The sequence below is a fragment of the Spermophilus citellus genome (assembly GCF_964194105.1).
Source record: "Spermophilus citellus genome assembly, chromosome: 16".
Classification (NCBI taxonomy): Eukaryota; Metazoa; Chordata; class Mammalia; order Rodentia; family Sciuridae; genus Spermophilus; species Spermophilus citellus.
Window position 1 is genome coordinate 12,838,232 of NC_138196.1, and position 18,776 is coordinate 12,857,007.

Consider the following 18,776-nt stretch of genomic DNA (forward strand, 5'->3'; position numbering starts at 1 on the left):
ACCTTCCGTCCACGCCTTGGATATTCCGGTCACATGCCTCTGCCTGCCTGTGCCTCCTGGCCTGAAGCCCTTCTCGTCTCTCCTCCTGGGGGTCCTACTCCTTCTAGATCAGGCTTCAATGCTGCCTCCAAACTTGGGGTCTGCAAGCCCTCCCTTTGAGGTCCTCAGTTCATCCTTCCTCACGTCACCTTCTAGTCTGCATTCCAGCTGCCTCTGCCAAGTGGCTGGAGTTGAACATGAATAAGAGAGGTCTGTAGTCACACAGGTATGGGAAGTTTGGGGTAAAACAAAGCCAGCCAGTATTCTTGCAGCTGGTTTCCCCAGAGCTTTGAATGGGCTAATATAAAGTATGGCTCTCTAAGAGGGTCACAGTGCATGTGGGTTCCCACTTACATGGCACATAACCACTTTCCTTTTGCTGTGGATGTGTTTTTCCCTGAGCAACTTAGAGGACTTGTGTTTCAAGGAAACCCTTTTGGGAAACACCACCTTCTGGTTATTTCCTCTACTCATTCATTTAACAAATGCTCCAGGAATATCAAAGAGAATGCCCTGCATCAGGCTAGGTGCCCTCACACATGTATGTCTTGGTGGCTTTGATGAAATAACTTGAAGACAGCAGCTTATCCACAGACATATCCCCCGGTGCGGGTCCCAGCAGGCTTTCCATCAACACCGATAAGAACATAATCAAGCCACTGACCAGCCTGGTCCCTGGGGACCTATAACAACAACTTCTACAGCCTGGCCCAGGATTCCAAGTGTCTGGGAGGGCAGATGGTTCCCTTCACCACGGAATCAAGAAAGAAGATTTTCAGAGGAAATCTACACAAGGCGAGAGCACAGTTCTGAAGACAAATCGTGCAATAAAAAACACTCAGCCATTTAGCCTGCAGAACAAGGACTCTCAGATCACCAGGCTCCTCACAATAACAATAGGCTGAAAGGCACAAGCCCCTAATTAAGAAAAATGTAGCCCAAGTTGACTGCTAAACTGATAGGGGATGGAAGAGGCCTAGCAGAAAGACAGAAACCAGGGGTGTGAGTAAAGTCCTGCAATGGGGGGTGAATCTGTCCCTTGCCCAGCAAGTGGAACACCTGCTAGAGATAGACAAGTGATCTCATGAAGCCCAGTGTTATCTGGGAAATCAGCTCCGACAATTGGTCCCATGGATCCTCCCTGATGCAGGTGAGTCACTTATGGGCTGATGGTGGCACTCAGCACCTAAGAGGCCCTGACCATGCCCGTGTCCTTGGGAAGGTCACACACAGGCCAAAGTGCAAGGTGGTGGTGGGATGGCAGCAGGGGAGCAGTAAGGAAAGCAGAAAACTGCACTGGGCTTGGTGATGCATGTCCAGCCATTCATTTGCTCCTCTGCTTATCAGATAGCAGGGATTTAGCACCTGCTGTGTACTGGGATATGAGCAAAAGCAGACGTGGTCCCTGCCCTGACTGGGATGATGGAGGAAGTAAATAAGCACACATTTACAGATAAAGTGATGACAAGCCTTGGAAGGAGTTCTGACAGGAGGTCATGAAAATGTCTTCCACAAATGAGGTGAGGAGCAGATGTCTGAAGAGGGGATCAGAATTCCAGAATTCCTCCCAGGACTTTGCAAGTACAAAGTTCCTGGGAGGAATGGAGCCCCAGGGAATACGGGAGATTAAAAGGAGGCTGGGAAGAGGGGCATGGAAGGAGCAAGCAGGAGGTGTGAGAGAGGCTAGAATGGCCTCCGAAGGGCTTGGCCTCTTTCTTTTTAAGCAACAGGTAGTGATATGTATGGGTGCTTTCTGAGTAGGTCTCAGTGTGGAAACAGACTGGAGGGGTTTGGGGCAGACTACAGTGTGGGAGAGACCAGGGGCAGGAGCAGGCCGTACAGTGATTTGCGTGGCCAAATCAGCAAACTGAGTTATGGGCTGCCCTGGGCCCTGGCACATTTCAGCTCTCTAAACGCGAGTCTCCTCTAGAGCTGGGGTTCTACATGTGCTCTTTTGGAGAAAAGCAAGTAAAGCAGAAACCATTATCACACACAGGAAGGGCCTTGGGTCCTAGGCAGATTCCCTTTATCCTCCTTAGTCATTTCATTAACAGTTTAGAGAATCCTGTGGGAAACGGCAGAGAGCACACTGCAAGTGGTGTCTGGGGACCTGGGTTCAGTCCCAGCTGTTTGGAACCTAGGTTCTTGGTTTAACCACTCCCCGGCCCAAGCTCCAATGTCCAGGAAAGTCACACAGAGGTCAGTTACAACCCCCACCACATCTGCTGTGGGACCCAGTAGCAGAAATTACGGGGTCTGGATGATGAATTTCATGACTCTGAGCCTGGCACCCTAGTCCTGCCCAACCCATTCAGCCACCACTTGCTGTCTCCCAATTGGGTATCTTTTCTGGGACAGAGAGAGGCAACTTGGACAGATAGGTCAGTATGAAGGACTTGGAGTTAAAGAGTACTCGGCTCTTGACTGCTCTGGTCTCTCCGTGATCAAAGGCAGGTTGTGCCCTGCAGGTTTGGGACCTCTGGAGCAGTAACATTCATCCAGCTAGAAGTTCAAGATGTGCCAGTGTTAACAGGAGGGTGTCCTTCCCTGCCTTTTAGGCTGGAGACTTGTCTGCAAGACCCATTGCTTTAGGGTATATCTGTGCTATTCTAGGTGACAGCCAAAGTTTTAATAGACTGCCGAAAAGTCAGTTTGCACCTGGCGGTGTCACTTGTTCTTTAAGAGAGTCATTTATTGTCAGATGAAGCAGCACAATGTCATGATTAAGAAGACGGGCATCAGGGTCTTCACCAGAGTTCAAAAGTCTTTCCTTTCCATCTCTAAGCCTCAACTCCCTTATCTGTAAAATGGCACCAATGCCTCCTCAGGCTGGGGGTATTCAATGGCAGTGCAGGGGAAACAGCCTCAACTGCTGTTAACATGTGTGGGAGCACACATGTGCACACTAGCAAGAAAGTGTGCATTTGTTACTTTATGTAGATGCCATCTACATGCCAAGCACTGTGCTCCTCACTACAAATGAGCAGATAAAATAAAACCTCATCCTTGGAGACCCACAGTCTTTTGGTAGATCCAGACAAGCAGCCAGACCACCATGGTAACACAGTAGGAGAGGCTTTGCTGGGGCTACGTGAGCGAAAGAGAAATGCAGCTCATCTTGTCCTGGGCACATGGGGACATGCACATAGAGGGGCTGCAGGAGACTTCCTAGGAACATGAGGACAGAGCCCAGCCCAGAAGTGATCCAAAGGAGGAAAAAATATTCCAGGAAGAAACAGTAGCAAGGAGGAGCATCTCAGATGCTTTTGAGGGTGAAGGTGGAGAGATATATGGCTATAGAACAGTCCTAGGTCCTGTTTGTCAAGGCTTCCGAGGGTTCCAGAGACAACTTATAATGAAATGCAAGACTGTGGATGTGACCTGTAATGGGGACTAGCTGATAATTCTATATATGTCTATTTCAAAATGAGCCCAATACCTATTAAAAATCTCGATGTGAAATTTAACATTTACAGTGATGCAATACTGTCTATTACTGTCACTTGAATTCCTTCCTTTCTCTAGGTGCAGCCTTTCACAAAGCATTCTGCAAAAAGCTGAGTATCTCCTAGATTCAGAAGGCCATGCCAGGTGTAGTCCCAGTCAACACACAGCTTACTCATGGGTTAGGGAAGAAAGAACAGTGTTAGACACAGAGGGAGCTACCTGGGACAGAGCTGGGCCATTCAAAGAGCAAGATCAGGGAGGAGGCCTTCAGAGCCAGGACTTAAAAGAAAAGCTATTCGGTGGCACAGCTGAAATGCAAAGTGTGCCTTGGATTGGCAGGCTTCCACCTGGGGGAGTTACTGGAGTTTAATAAACCCAAGCATTTGTTCATCTGCTGCCTGCTTTGGAAAATGCTTACATGACAGTCACTACAAGCTGGGGACTCCTGGGCTATTCTGGAACAAGACTCTGCTTTCCATCCTTCATCTTCTGCTAAGGGTTACAAACCCAACCGATGGCTGGCTTTGTTGGAAATCAACCTTCGAAGCCTGCTTCCTGAGGGGAGTGCTCTGAAAAAATGAACCTCAGTCCCAAACTCCCATATCACCACAGCTCAATTTCCTCTGTAAGTGGACATAAGTAATAATACCATCCTCCTGCAGCTGTGGTAAAGATTAAACTAGATCCCACATGGTAAAGCCTAGCAGAGTAAAGTGACATGGCCCAGTGAGAGTGGCTGAGCTGGATTTGAACCCAGGTGGAGACTCAGAGCACTCAGGGGACACAGATTGATGGCAGAAGAAGAAACCCTTTTGCAAGTTCAAGCAAAACACATGAGCAACTGCAACCTATAGGTTTTGAGAGCCGTATTAATTCCTCTGATAAGTGCAACATTGCTCAGCTTATTTTTATGCATAAACATGTAGTACACTGCTTGGACACCACAGGGGCTTTCAAGGCTGAAAACTGGATGAAAACTTAGTTTGGGGTTGCCACCATGCCACTGCACTGTGCTTTTGGTGAAAATGTCCACGTGGAAAAACCATTAGTCTCATGGGGGAAAGAATGAATGCAAGCACCAGGGCCCCTTCTTCATGTGCTGGCCTGTGTAAGATTTAACAGCTCACATGGCTATCCTCTGGCTCTGGGGAAGAGTCTTCTAGAGACACAGCCTTCCTTTCCTGCTGCCTCTGGGAATTGTTAATCAGAAAAATCAGAATTTGGTGTGTATACAGATCACAACTTCTGATCATTTGTGGTCTAGTGTGTTCCAGACCTTTCTACCCAATTGTGCACCTGTCAGCTCAGGTACAGCCCACCTAATACTTATATTGTTTTTGATTTGACCTCACCTATTGCAGCCCTCCCCTAGTGAAGTACCAGCTCCAGGATATAAGCCACTAAGCCACCATTGTGTACCCGACCCCCAGTAGGATCTCAGGAACTCTGAAGCCATGACAGCCCCTCAAGACTCGGTTCAGCTTTGCCTTTGATCCTTTCCTTGCTCCTCTTGGGAGAGGTGAGCTCCTCACTGCTTGTCATCTCCCTGCCCTTATGTGTTGTTGCTGCTATGGTTTCCCTGTCCCAGGCTGCCCTTGCTGGCTTCTGGTCTGTTCCCATATAGGGTGGTGAGTTCTTTGATCTTTGTAAGCCCAGAGATGGAAGATGAGAGATTACTGTGATCCTCTTGTGAGACAGGGCTGTCACACTGGGGTGAGGAGAGATCAGGAGAGGCGGGCATTACCACTCTGGGTGTCCTCTGCCAAGCCTACTCTTGTGTCATCCAATTGTTCCTGTGAGTTTGGTTACTGGGATGGTCTCTGTGGCTAGAGAGGAGCAGCAGGCATCATCCTCCAGCCAGCTTGGAGTCTCCCAGAAGTAACTCTGTTATTAATTAAGTTCTAGAATATATCGAGGAGGGTGGTCCCCACCAAGGCAACCTCTGAGGACAAAACTTGGTGGCCCTTTCACTTACCTATGCATTCTAGAACTTAGATGAATTTTAAGATCTTCTACAGATAATTCCAAATCCCAGCATCGGTAGACACTGGCAAGGAATATGGAATCAGACATGATATTATGTTATTAAATTATGTCTTTTCAGAAATCACATGCATCCTTTCAATGCCTAATGGACTAACAGGCAGGATTAACAGTCTTCTGCAGGCAGTGTTTCTGTTTGCAGGACAGTACTTTCAGGGAAGAATTGTGTGATTGTGCAAACACTGCAGGGAGAAGTGAAGGGTGGCTGAGCTACAGAGGAGGACACTGTGGTCCAAATATGAGGCAATCCAAGGCTCTTGTGCATCCATAGCAGGTGCACCTTGCTACACAGATGCTCAGCATAGAGACTCTTAGTGTTAGATCAAAGAGAGTCCTGGAGGGCTGCGTTTGTCGATGCCAAGGGCTGTCTCAGCAGCTGAGTGCTCAGTTTGTGCAAAGAGGTGACTGGCCATTGCCTTTATTCCACCAGGGAAACAGTGTCCCCTCCTTGCTCCTGCCTGCAGCAGCCTGCTCATTTCTAAAATCCAGCAGGTGTTTCACTGGACCCAAGCAAGGAGTCCTGTGAATTAGGGATCACCACACGTAGCTCACCAGGGGGCGGCTGTGACAGACAGTGAGCTGCTTCAGAGGCTGCTGGGTGACATTCAGCTACTCTGTCACTTTCCTTGCCTTGAAGGGACTGTGCAGAAGATGGAAGCAACCTGGGGGGACCTCTTATTCTCATTCTGCATCGCTGTTTACGCCTCACCCATTTTGTCAGAAAAGCTGGGCTCATTTTTCTTTTAAAAACGATAGCCAGGGCTTTGCTGCATTCCATTGGATGGCTCTGTTACCAAGAGGGGGTTGGCATTTACTTCGGGAGGAACACATCTCTCATCTTTAGCAGAGGAAGGACAATGAATCTGAAGAAACGCATTTTGGATGTGGCTTTTTAAAGAATGTGTGCACCAAGCAAAGGGAGCCTACTTCAAAAATCCTTTGTTGCTTCAAGGTGCTCATAAGTGGACTTAAAGAGTTGAAAAGAGTTGCTTGGAAGGTTTTGCTTCCTTACTCCCCATTTGTGTTCTTCCTTCTATAGACACATATGCTTATTGGACATCAGGTCCTACATTAACCGTTGGGGTTCCAGCAGTAAATTCTGACTATGTTTGTTCTCAGCAAGCAAGTCTGGCCATAGGCACAGGGCTGTAGGGGGCAGTCATGCACAACAAATATGAGTCAGCCTCCACTCAAGTCCTCTAGCACCCAGTCCTCAGTACCACCCTTTCCCGCATCCCTTCCCATTTCTATCTCCTTATTATTCGGACCAAGGGTGGAAGAGCTACCCTTACCTCTCAGTTGCTGGAAGCAGGAGGCACTGCTGTCTGGCTCCAGGGGGTGCCTCAGGACCCCATTGCTGGGCTTAGGCCTCTCATATTCTCTTTCTGGGAGCATGGCCTGCTCACTATCCATGGCAGGGTCTGAGTGTGGGGGCAGGGACTGTGGGAACCCGAACATCAAGAGGGAGGAGAAGAAGAGTAAGGCACCGCAGAGCAGAAAGCCACCCCACCAGGCTCCGATCCAGCGGGGGTCGTCTGGAGTGATGTCCAGGTTACCTGCAAAAAAAAAAAAAAAAAAAAAAGGAGAGAGCACAGCTGAGTGGCGGGGACACACAGGCCATGGAGATATTGCTGAGGACTTGAGCAGCAGAGGCTCTGCAGTGCAGAGGTTCAAGGGCTCTAGAAAGAGACCAGGGAGGAGTCTTATTAAGGAAGTTGGGGCCTAATCCAACATAATGGAGAGTAGAGCCTACTTTATCTTCTATTAGGTGCAGGGTCTCTAGTTTAATTCCTAGGTCCTTGATCCACTTTGAGTTGAGTTTTGTGCATGGTGAGATACAGGGACTTATGTTGCATAGGGATTTCCAGTTTTCCTAGCACAATTTGTTGAAGAGGCTATCTTCTCCCCAACATATGTTTTTGGTGCCTCTGTTGAATATAAGATAACTGTATTTATGTGGGTTTGTCTCTGTGTCCTCTATTCTGTTCCATTGGTCTACCAGTCAATTTTGGTGCCAATACCATGCCGTTTGTGTTACTATAGCTCTGTGGTATAGTTTAAGGTCAAGGGCATACTCTTACATTGCTGGGGGAGCTGTGAATTGGTGCAACCATTCTGGAAAGCAGTATAGAGATTCCTTGGAAAACTGGGAATAGAACCACCATTTGACCCAGCTATCCATTCCTTGGTTTATACCCAAAGGACTTAAAAACAGCATACTACAGGGACACAGCCACATCAATGTTTATAGTAGCCCAATTCACAATACCTAAACTGTGGAACCAACCTAGATGCCCTTCAGTAGATGAATGGATAAAGAAAATGTGGTATATATACACAATGGAATATTACTCAGCATTAAAAGAAAATAAAATTATGGCATTTGCAGGTAAATGGATGGAGTTGGAGAAGATAATGCTAAGTGAAGTTAGCCAATTCCAAAAAAACAAATGCCAAATGTTTCCTCTGATATAAGGAGGCTGATTCATAATGGAGATGAGGGGTAGCATGGGAGGAACAGACGAACTTTAGATAGGGTAAAGGGGAGGGAGGGAGGGAAAGGGATGGGGCATGGAAGCATGGAAGACAGTGGAATGAGACATCATTACCCTAAGTACATGTATGAAAACATGGATGGTGTGTCTCTACTTTGTGTACAACCAGAGACATGAAAAATTGTGCTCCATTTGTGTAATGTGAATTGAACTGTATTTTGTCATGTGTAACAAATTAGAATAAATAAAATGGATAAAAAAGAAATAAAAAAAAATAAAAGAGAGACCAGGGAGGGAGAACTGGGCCACCGGTCTAGGAAACCCATCGGTTCCATGTCAGCGCTTCGGTTTCTCTCGGAGCCTGAGACTGATCACGTTCTCTCCTTAATTTTCTTGTCTACCCTGTGTTTATATCAGTCTAAACAAAACCAGTGAGAAGCCAGACGCCTCTGAATCTAAGCTGGAATTGGCTGACTTAGCAGCGCTGCCAAGGTGTGCGTGTGAAAACATAAGGAAACATTTATTGTTGGAGGGTAGGCTTTCACTAGGTCTGTTCACACTCACCCCCCAAACAGCTCATCTGAAATCCCATTCAAGGGCCCTCTCCCTGTCTTAAACCAGATTTACAGCTTCCAAGGGAAGATAATGAAAGTAGACGGAGAGCACAGGGCTGGACTTCCACGTACACCCGAGATGCGGTGGTTGAAAAACTTCTTCTCTTCTCTCTGCAGGACTTCAGGCAGGTGGCTTAACTTACCATGCTTCAGTTTACTAATCTATATAACACTGATGACAATGACAGTACTTACTTTATGGGGTCACTGGGAAAATCCAACCAACCACACCAGCCATAAAGTGCTCAGAATCGTGTCTGGCACATGCTTGAGTAGCCAATGGATACCAGCTTGTTTTTTAGGGCTTGGGTCCTGCCAGTGGACAGGTTAATTCAAACCTTGTTGGTGGCCTGTGGTTTGGCATTGTCCCTCTACGAGAAAGCTCTGCAGCCAGCTCATGTGCTTAGAGGCACCCTCTGTATGTGGCTTGGCTTCACTGGACTCTTATTTTTGACTTGCCAGCTGAAGTCATGGGAACACAGACTACAGCCTTCTCCTTGGTATTTTTCCTTCTTTCTCTTTACAGCTGCCCTGCAAAGCATCATTCCCAGAAGAATTGCTCTTTGATGATAAACCATGCTCCTGGAGCCCAGAAGGAAATTCTTGGAGACCTAGGGAACAGCACATGAGTTAAGACCAACTGGTCTGCAGGCCTGGACCAGATGGATGGTCAGCTCTGGAAAGAGTAATGACTGCAGACACCAGATGAACACTTCAGCATCTATAAAGCGCTCTCCCTGAAGACTCCTCAGCTAACACTAATGATGATGCCAGCCATCATTTACAGAGGGTGTCTGTCTGCACCAGTCATTATGCAGAGCACAATCATTTATGTCCCAGTCAACCCTCCCTGCAATTCTATAAGGCAGAGAAATTTCATGACCCCTATTTTGCCTATTCATTATCTGATTTTATTTAGATGGGGGAAACTGAGGCTCACAATGGTTAGGTTCCCTGCCCAGGTTCACAGAGTGGAAAACTATAACCTCAGTATTTGCCCATAAAGGCCCACACTCTACCACTCTGCTATACTGTTGCCCTCGATAATCTGCACTCTGCTCCCTACAGCGATCTGGGTGAATGATTCCTTCCTGTGCTTTGTACAGTGGGCCTAAGACCACCAGCTCCTTGGAGAGGTGGCAAGCTGATTCTGCAACACGGTTGATCTCTGTCCTTGATGTACACCCAGTGGCATTAACCAGGGACCAGATGTTTCAGAGAACTTGGGGGCTGAAACCCAGCCCTTTCCCTTATTAGCCATAGCACTCCCTAGGCCTCAGTATTATCATTTGCAAAATAAACATGGCATCCACCTACAGTAGTTGCAAGGATGAGAGATCATAAGAATCCCTGGCACGTAGTAGGTTTTTTGCATGTGGCATCTCTTATTATTTTCATTTATGTTTCTTTGTATACAAATGAGCAGTTCAATATTTGGATTTTTTTTTAAAGAAGTTTAGGCATAGGAAAATACAAGGTGATCCTGAAAGCATTTTTATGCAAATGAGGAAAGAGAAAAGGAAGTGAAATTGCCTGGGGTAGCTGAAGAGGACTGTTTCACTAGTCACTTACTGTTTCTTCACCTGCTGCTAAGCAATGAATGAAAACAAAGGGAGCTGCCAGCTCCCCTGCATTGTCTACAGGCTCCATAAAGGGGGAATTGGAGCCTGGCAGATGTGAGTGATGAAAGAGAAAGAAAACCTAGCAGTTGTTGGGGAAACAAAAACAGTCCTACATGGAAAGTCACAGGAAGTTAGTGATTCTGTTGTAAGTGTGAGAAGACATCCTGGGGAGAGAAATGGCAGTGGGGGTGGCAGGCAGCTGTTTGTATAACCAGTGGACCTACTCCTGTAGGTATGTGCATGTACACAGAAAGGCTAGGTTGGCTGGAAGTTTGAATGACAGGGAAGAGTGCATCTTCTGTGTTAGAACCAAAGCACACTTGCCTTTTGGGTGAAGCCAGAAAATGGGGTCCGCAGGGAGCTAGATGGAGGGCAAGATTTTGTAGATCAGGAAAAGCATCATTGGCTATTTTGAGAAGTATTGATTCTCCACTCCCCTTAATTTTAATTACCCAGAGCACTGTGGCAGGGAGAGAAAGACCCTAAGGGAGAAATCACTTGGCTCTGGAGTGTCTGCTCTCTACATGGGTAGGCTTCATGACTGACTTCCAATCTGATTTTGGGAAGATGACTAACGCTTGAACCCAGTCTTGGAAACATCTTTTCTCCACCCATCTCCACAATGAATAATATTTTTTATGAGGCATTTTGGCTAGCTATGGCGAAAAACTTCCTTCCACTTGCCTGGCAATTGCCAAGGCTCAGTGGAGACTGTTCCAGAATTACTGATGCTGAGGGGGAGTTTCCCACTCAGGCTGACAAACAATGGAGTGGTAGATGTTGGCAGTGTCTGCATTCGGAGAGCCTCTTCTTTCAGGGACAAGGGGATTACACTTTCCTTACTCTATGAAGTCTGATGTAGCCATGTGCCAGAGTTTTGCCCATGAAACACAAGCAGAGGGGACATGTGTCACTTCTGTGTGGAAGAGTATACGAACTGGCCTAGGAATCCCCAAATTTCTTCCTCCTAAATGTTATCTGACAGGCTACAATAAACCTGATTTCCTATGGACCTGCAATGGTTGTACAGTATGAATAAGAAATAAACCTTTAGTTCTCTAAACCACGGAGATGTCAGGGGTATTTGTTACTATGACATAACCTAGCGTACTAGTACAAAAGACTTAAGAAATAGACATTCCTGCTCTGTGGAGGCAAGGCTTGAAAACCTATTTTTTTTCTACCTGATTCTAGTTCATGTCTTGACTTTAAAAAATTACTGCAGTTTCAGCCTTTTAATGAAGGCTTTTGTCAGCAAGATGCTCAGAGCACAACAGAAAAGCACCAATCTGTCTCATTTAGTCAAATGCATCAAATGGTCAATGAAGTAAGATGCATGGATGAAGAAAGATGCTGAGAGGAATGGGGCAGGATAGTATCCCCAGCTGAAGGGAAATCCTGAGCAAGGAATGATTTCCTCAGAGGACTTATTTCCTTTAGCCACGTGTCTATCACTTGGCCAATATAGACACTGGTAAAACATGCTATTTATTTCAGGTAGAAATTTAGATGTATAATACAAACAAGAAACAAACCTTCAGTACTTTAAGGCAGTGAGGTGTCAGGGGTATTTGTTACTGCAGCATAACCTAGAGGGAAGGACAGGAGCAGAGCAGGAGAGCTACCTGCTGGGTGCACCATGATGGTAGGCCCATCTGCCAAGAGACCAGACACAGTTGGGTCTGGCTTTGCTTAGAAGTCCCTGGGCAGAGAAGGGTCTTTTCTTTATAAGATCCATTTTTCTAATGTTTCCCTTTGGGCATCTGAATTTGGGGATGTTTTTATTATTTGCATTGAGTAAGCTGAGTGAGTGGGTGACGCTGTTTGCTTTCTCTGTGGAGGGGCAAGTGCACATATGGGGCCCTTTGAGAATCCCATCCATTTCCAATGTCAAAGGAAATCACTCATAATGGGATTTATACCAGTTTAACACCCATCAACCAGTCCACCCATGAGGAAACCTGAGATTGTGAGAAAAGCAGGTCAAAGCAAACAAGGACATTTCTACTTCTTCCTGGTGTGTAAACATCCCTACAGCTCTCTGGGTGCCTTAAAAAAAAGTTCATTTACCTATTTGTTGAACTTATTTTGCCAAACTTTTGCTGTGGGACTTCAGAACACCAGAAGTATCATTAAGTTACAAACCTAATTGGAAATTGGAGACAGGGAGGTGTGTGGAGGGTGCCAGGGAACATTCAGAATCCCAGTCACTGGATTAATCAGTCCAAAATGAAGGGATCTGGCTGGCAGTGGCACCAGCTCTCTGAATGGCAGAGCAGGAGGTGCTCAGCTTGCTGACCTTTTTTTTTGTGGAGAAAACAGATGGCCATATTTTGCTCCAGATGCAAACACCTTACAGCTGTCTTCGGGGCCAGCTGGCAGGTGCCTCAGGATATGGATGTGCTGGTGAGGTCAGGTGAGCTCTGCAAGGCCTTTGTCCATGGAAGGGAGTAGCCTTCTGGTGAAAACCAGGCTTCAGAAAAGCAAGCTGTTAGGCTAGGAGTGGGGTTTGGGATAAGATAAGCCTCGAGTGGCATCTGGGATCTATCCCATACTGGCTGTGGAAACTAGTTAACAGCTCAGCTTCCTCCTTGGTCTATCGTTTATTGTGTCCTTACTATATGCCAGGCACTAAGTGCTTTGAGTGATTAACTTGTGTCACATACACACAGACACGTGAGGAGTAACATCCCCCAGATTAGGAGTCTCGGATTCAGGCCTGAGTCCTATGCCCAGACTCTTACCCTGTGCATGATAAAGCTTTGTCAATAGCAGGTCCCTTACTCCCAAGATAAGGCTTTGAGTTTCCAATAAGACAATCTATGCGCGGCTTCAGTAAGTGATCAGTTCGGGGCCACTGCTGTTCCTGATCTTCACCTAATAAGTCCACACCGTCAAGGTTGGTCAATTCAACGATCGGGAGCACGCTCTGCAACTAAGTCCTCTCTTTTTCAAGGTCCTGTTCCTAACTGAGTTTTCATCTAACAAAGAGATCCAAACGGGGAAATCCTACAAGGACCATCATTTCTCCCTGCAGCTCTCAGAGGAGGGATCTATTCTCCTTAAGAAGAGAGGCAAAGGAAGCCCCATAGCCATCAAACAGATGAAAGGCAGGGGCAACAGAATCCCATGTCCAGGCCCAGCCAGGTGAGCCTCCAGAGGAGCTGTCCCATGGGACCTCTCCTGCCACAGAAGCCCAATCCTACGAACAACCCCTCCACTGCAGTCTCTGCTGCACCTATTCTCAGGTTCCAACCAGATTTTGTTCCAGACTCTTCCTCCTGAGTTGCTTCCCCAGCTGCCACCAGGCTGCATGGGGGGAAGATAATTTCTTCCCCCACCCCCGTCCGCTACGCACATGAAGGTCCTCTGTGACCTACCTTGCTGCCTCCACATGAAGCCACTGACTCTCCAGGCCCCCTGCTCTCAGCTTTGATTTTAGAAATATGTGGCTATATCCCTAGCCCCTGAACATTCAGGCTTCAGGTAATGTTCCTGCTTATTGAACAGTCCTAAAGCAAGGCTGTCTTTTATATTAAGTGAAGAAAATACAGGGAAGGCATTAAAGTATGGAGAATCCCTTCCTCAAAATATAGCCAAATCCACTTATCGATGACAAGTTTTTGGTCACAAGATTGGAAATTATAAAAATTGCTGGAAACTGTAGAATTCTGTGGCTGACTCCATAACAGAATACATGGTGCTCTTCTGCCCTCTCCTGGCAGGGAGTAGCACCAACAACCAACCTCAGGACCTTGGAGAAAGATGCAAACAAAGATGGTGACTCACAAAGCATCCTTCCATTTCCCAGAAACAGACCAGGAAGTCCCCTGTCAACTTGGAGTGAAGAAGACTGCCAATCACAAGATGCCCTGACAGAAGGGAAAAGCGCCCATCTGTCTTGCCTAGGGGAGGTAACAAACTGACAATGAGATAGGAACTGTAGATGATATTGTTTCACACTGAGCCTTGAAAGGTGAGCAAATATGTTAACAGAATGGGATGGGAACAGCATTCTAGGCTGAAGGAATAGCCTAATCAAGCTGAGTGTTCTGAGAGTATACAAGTAAACCTCACCCTGCCAAGCTGCCTGTCTATCACTTCTTTGGTTATTCTGGGCACTGAGAAAAGAGATCCAAATGATGGTACTTGCAGGATTTCCCTGTTTGGATCTCTTTCTCATTGGGGAGCTGGGTGAGAGCAATCTTGAAGTAGATACCTGCACGTTGGCTCAGGAGACCTGGGTTTTATATAGAGGCACTCTTCACATTGGATCCCTCTCCTTCCCTCTCTGGAAGTCAGTTTCCTCAATGGGAATATGAAATATTTGGAAGAGAGTGATACCTGAGTTCTTTCTGGCTCAAATTGTGGTCATTCACAAGCTTGGTTCCAGGAGCCATGGATTATATGTCAAAGGCAGAGTATGTAGCCCAGCTACTTCAAGTTTCCCTCAGGTCAGCTTTCCCTTCCTTATCCTCCTCCCATCTCTTGTCCTGTGCTATAGCATTGAGAGCTGGCTTTCCTGACCCTACAAGCAAGATGACCACTGGCTCCCTTCCTGGGTGTTTCTCTCACCAACCCACCCTTCACGCTGCCTGCTGGGAGTGGGGTTCAAAAGGCCAGCCAGCTGTGGGAAGCAGTGGCATCCCACCACCTCTCAGCACTTGACAAGAATAAATAAGGCTGCACTTGATTTTATTTTCCACTTGGAAATCTGTAATGTCATTAGCTACAAGTAAATATATCAGTGCGATTAATGGAGTGAATCACAAAGCGACTTGATTGGATTTAAAACCACATTATTTCTTTGGGGTGAATTAGTAAATTTAGCACTGTCGAAAGGTGATGGATTGGGAACCCAGGGACTGAGAGTTCTTATTGATCCTGAGAACAGATCAGCATGAAAAGTTGGTATGGCTTCTCCCTTTTGTTTTCAGAGAGGAACTGTGGCTTCATTGCTCATTGAACTACACAGAAACACAGTATTCTCTTTCAGGCACGTGACAGAGTTTTTTCCACATGGGGTAGAAAGTGTCTCAGATGGTCTTCAAAGATCCCTGTCCCTCAGTATTCATGTCTGTGTGTAATTATCTCCTGCTTGACAGTGGAAGTGAACAAATGACTGGCTCCTAGCAAGCAGAGTTCAGCAGATGTCATGAGACACCAATTCTAGATGAGGTTATAAAAAGACTGTGGCTCCTCATCTTAGGTGCTCTCTCTTACATTCTCTCTGTAGGTATTTGCTCCTGGTGAAGTACCCCTGTAGAGGTCCAGGGCTGTCAGCCTGGAAATGGACCTTCTAAGGTTACCAACACCAAAGGCATGAATTTGGAAGTGGATCCTTTCTCCACTAGGACTTGAGATGACTGCTGACTGGGCCAACGCCTTGATTGTAACCTGAGTAACTCAGAGCCAGAACCATTAGCTAAGCTGCTCTTGTACTCCAGATCCACAGAAAAAAAATGAGAGATAAAAATGCACAAGTCACTAAATTTGAGGTCATTTTTTCACACAGCAAATGAGTAAAAATAATATGTGTCATTTCTGAACACAAGTTTCCAGAGCCCTTGTGTAGTATGTCACAGACTGGCTTCCTGCCGTGGCAACTGTACAAGTTAGGGGTCAGGATGAAGCCTCTGTTATCCTAGAGCAATGAAACAAGTCCCATACTCTCTAACACCCCCAACCTATGTTGGACAGGGAGTGTGACCCAGATAAATTCTGGATGGATAAAAATCACTTAGATTTGGGAATTACTTGTGGCCACAGCATCACCTAAGCCCACGCTGACTAGCACACTGTTCAATCACACAGGATCACAGGGCAAAGTAAGAAACACATTTGTTCTTCTGGTTAAGAACACAACAGGTTTCTCTTAAGATGGTTTCGAGCGGGGTGTTTCCTGACAAAGCCCATCACAACAGTGATTTCATAGAAAGGATTTTTAAGTCATCTGTCTCACTGATCCCAAAGGCAACTTGAACTTCACATTTCCAGAACAGGTGTTACAATTTTCAGTTCAGCAAGGAAGGCTTTCATACAGTTAATGGGCCAACTTGCAATGAGTAAATGCCAGGCATTTCCTTCCACATATACCCTCTCACTTAATTCTTAAAAAGAGTTCTGGGGCAGATGTGATTATTGAATTGCTTAATTTACAGATGAGGAAAATAAAATACAGATCTGAAGAATGAAAGCCAGCCTGTGGCACTGTGGAAGGTGGTGGAACCTTTAGCGTTGGGGCCTGATGGAAGGAAGCTAAGTCATGTGTCCCAGTAGGGGATATTGGGACCTTGATCTCTTTCTCTCTGCCTTCACTTCCTGGCTGCCATGAGGTGAACAGCTCTGCTCTCACCATGATGTGCTGCCTCACCACAAGCTCAAAAGCAATGAGCCAACTGATCACAGATCAGCTCCTGAAACCATGAGACAAAGTAAACGTTTCCTGTTTTCAGGTCGATTACCTCAGGTGTTTGTCACAGTACCAGAAGGCTGACTAATACAGGGCTATAGCTTAGTAGGAAGGTTTTAGAAGCCTAGAGGCTGAAGACTCCTTTACGAGGAAGGAAATGCTCATACGTGGTGGTTAGAAATCAAGGTCTGCTCCTTACTTGTGTCAATGAAGACTGCATCCACATAGATTTTGGTACAGAAAGAGCCCAGAATAAATCCACAGGCAGGTCCAAATACCAACATTGTGAACAGGATTCCTGAAAGAAGACGAAAGGTTAGATTAAAATCAGAAGCCATTTAATAAGCAAATCATCAAAGGTCAAGGAGATCATTTTATGTTGATCAGATGAGATGTCTGATTATTACAAATGATCTTATAGGAATGAGTCTAAACATCTGAGAGGGGAAGATCCAGGATTTCTCATTTTCAGAAAATCCATTAAAGTCCTGCATATTATGCCAGGATTTTATATTATTTTGTTAGATTGCTTTGACAGAGATATTTGTAGGCCATAGCACACATTCCTTTGGGGGACTTCACCCATAAATCAAACACATGAAAAAAAAAAAAAGATCCACATCTGTCATTAATAGTTTTCCTGCCATCAACAACTTTGAAGGACTTTTATAATTTTGATTTTTGTGTTTATGTGGCTTTAGATAATTCATGGAATTCACGGTTTGCTAAGATTTCTCAGCACTCATTGTGCAAACTCAAGAATTCTTGCAAAGTGAGAAAAAAAATGTAAGCCACAAATTATTTTCAGATGTAATGAAATGTTTATGTTCACTAAATTTAGCAAATAACAAAATTCACACGACATGCTTTGAGAAGAGCTAATTAGGCATTTTACTAATTTTGATTTTGCAAGCCCCACCCCACCCCATTTGTGTGTCACTGTCTTCTTGGCAGTTACAGTTGTTCTGAGCTCATTTGTCCACAGGATTTGAGAAGATGGCTGGCCCTGGTCCATGGAGAATTATCTGATGGATCTAGTACCTGGAATTTTGTACAAAACTTTTGAATGATCCTAGGAAAAGTACTGATTCCAAACGAAAACCCACAGGCTATATCTGTTTAACTCAGCTTCCTTTTTGATAGATATTTCCTGAATACTGACTGTTCCCCAGGTCCTGGCCTTCCCCTGAGCTGCTGATCCTGGGGCTGCAGGGCCCAGTGGGCCTGCAAAAGCTCTGGCAGCTCAGGTGGACAGTGGCCTGCAGATGCAGATGGGTGAGCAAGGAGCACAGGGCACCAACCAAGAGTTGCTCCAGCTCCTCTGGAAGAGGGCTAGGTTTCTATACAACTTGGAGTTGAAAAGGGTAGGGAACAATTTTTTTTCTTTTTCTTTTTCTTTTTTTTGTGTGAGAAGACCATTTCCAGAGATTCAGTAGGATTCTCTGGGAGTCACTTTCTAAGTGGCTCTTCCTCAGGGAGACATCACCAGGAGGCACCGTTTCCGCTTCACCAATATCCCAGGGCAGCACCTCAGATAGCGCAGCTGCAGAGGGCACAGCCCTGCGTCTTCAGGGAGAGTTGGTTCCTGAGGTGTGAGGTTGACCATGGATTTACTTCTGAATTTGCGTCTATGGCTCTCCACTGAATTAATTCTGTTAATCTGTGATTTTGTTCTTACTCATTTAGCAAATTCACCTCAAATGTTCTGCTTAAACGGATGAGAAACAGATTATCTCAGGCACTAAGATCCAGGATCCCTGTGTGAATAGGTAGTGCTTCAGGCCCAGGAGAAAATGTTCTTTTGCAGCCTAGTGCTGCCCCCTGCTGTCCTCCAGGCTCCTTTACACGAAGGCTGCCTGAGAAATGTGAAGACATCTTTCTTTCTTTTACCCTGTGTAATGGAAAGCACTTTACACACAGTCTCCTCCAATCCTTTCAATGACTCAAGGGTGAATTTACTATGCTCCCTTCACAGCAGAAGGAATGGGATCCCAGAAATCCCATGCCTTGCCAGCAGCACACATCCAAAAGGAGAGGGATGCTTCTGAAGCCAAGTTTCCTGACCCACTGAGGGAAAAGTGCAGGTGAAGGCAGGAACCTGGGT

General features: G+C 46.0%; 1 protein-coding gene across 1 annotated transcript in view; it reads right to left on the reverse strand.

The window, feature by feature from the left end:
• Positions 1-18,776, reverse strand: part of LOC308635118 (solute carrier organic anion transporter family member 3A1-like) — a 301,014-nt gene that overhangs the window by 57,909 nt on the left and 224,329 nt on the right. Inside the window, 2 exon segments of the mRNA XM_081269364.1 lie at positions 6,822-7,085; positions 16,872-16,970. Coding sequence (XP_081125490.1) covers positions 6,822-7,085; positions 16,872-16,970 — 363 coding nt within the window.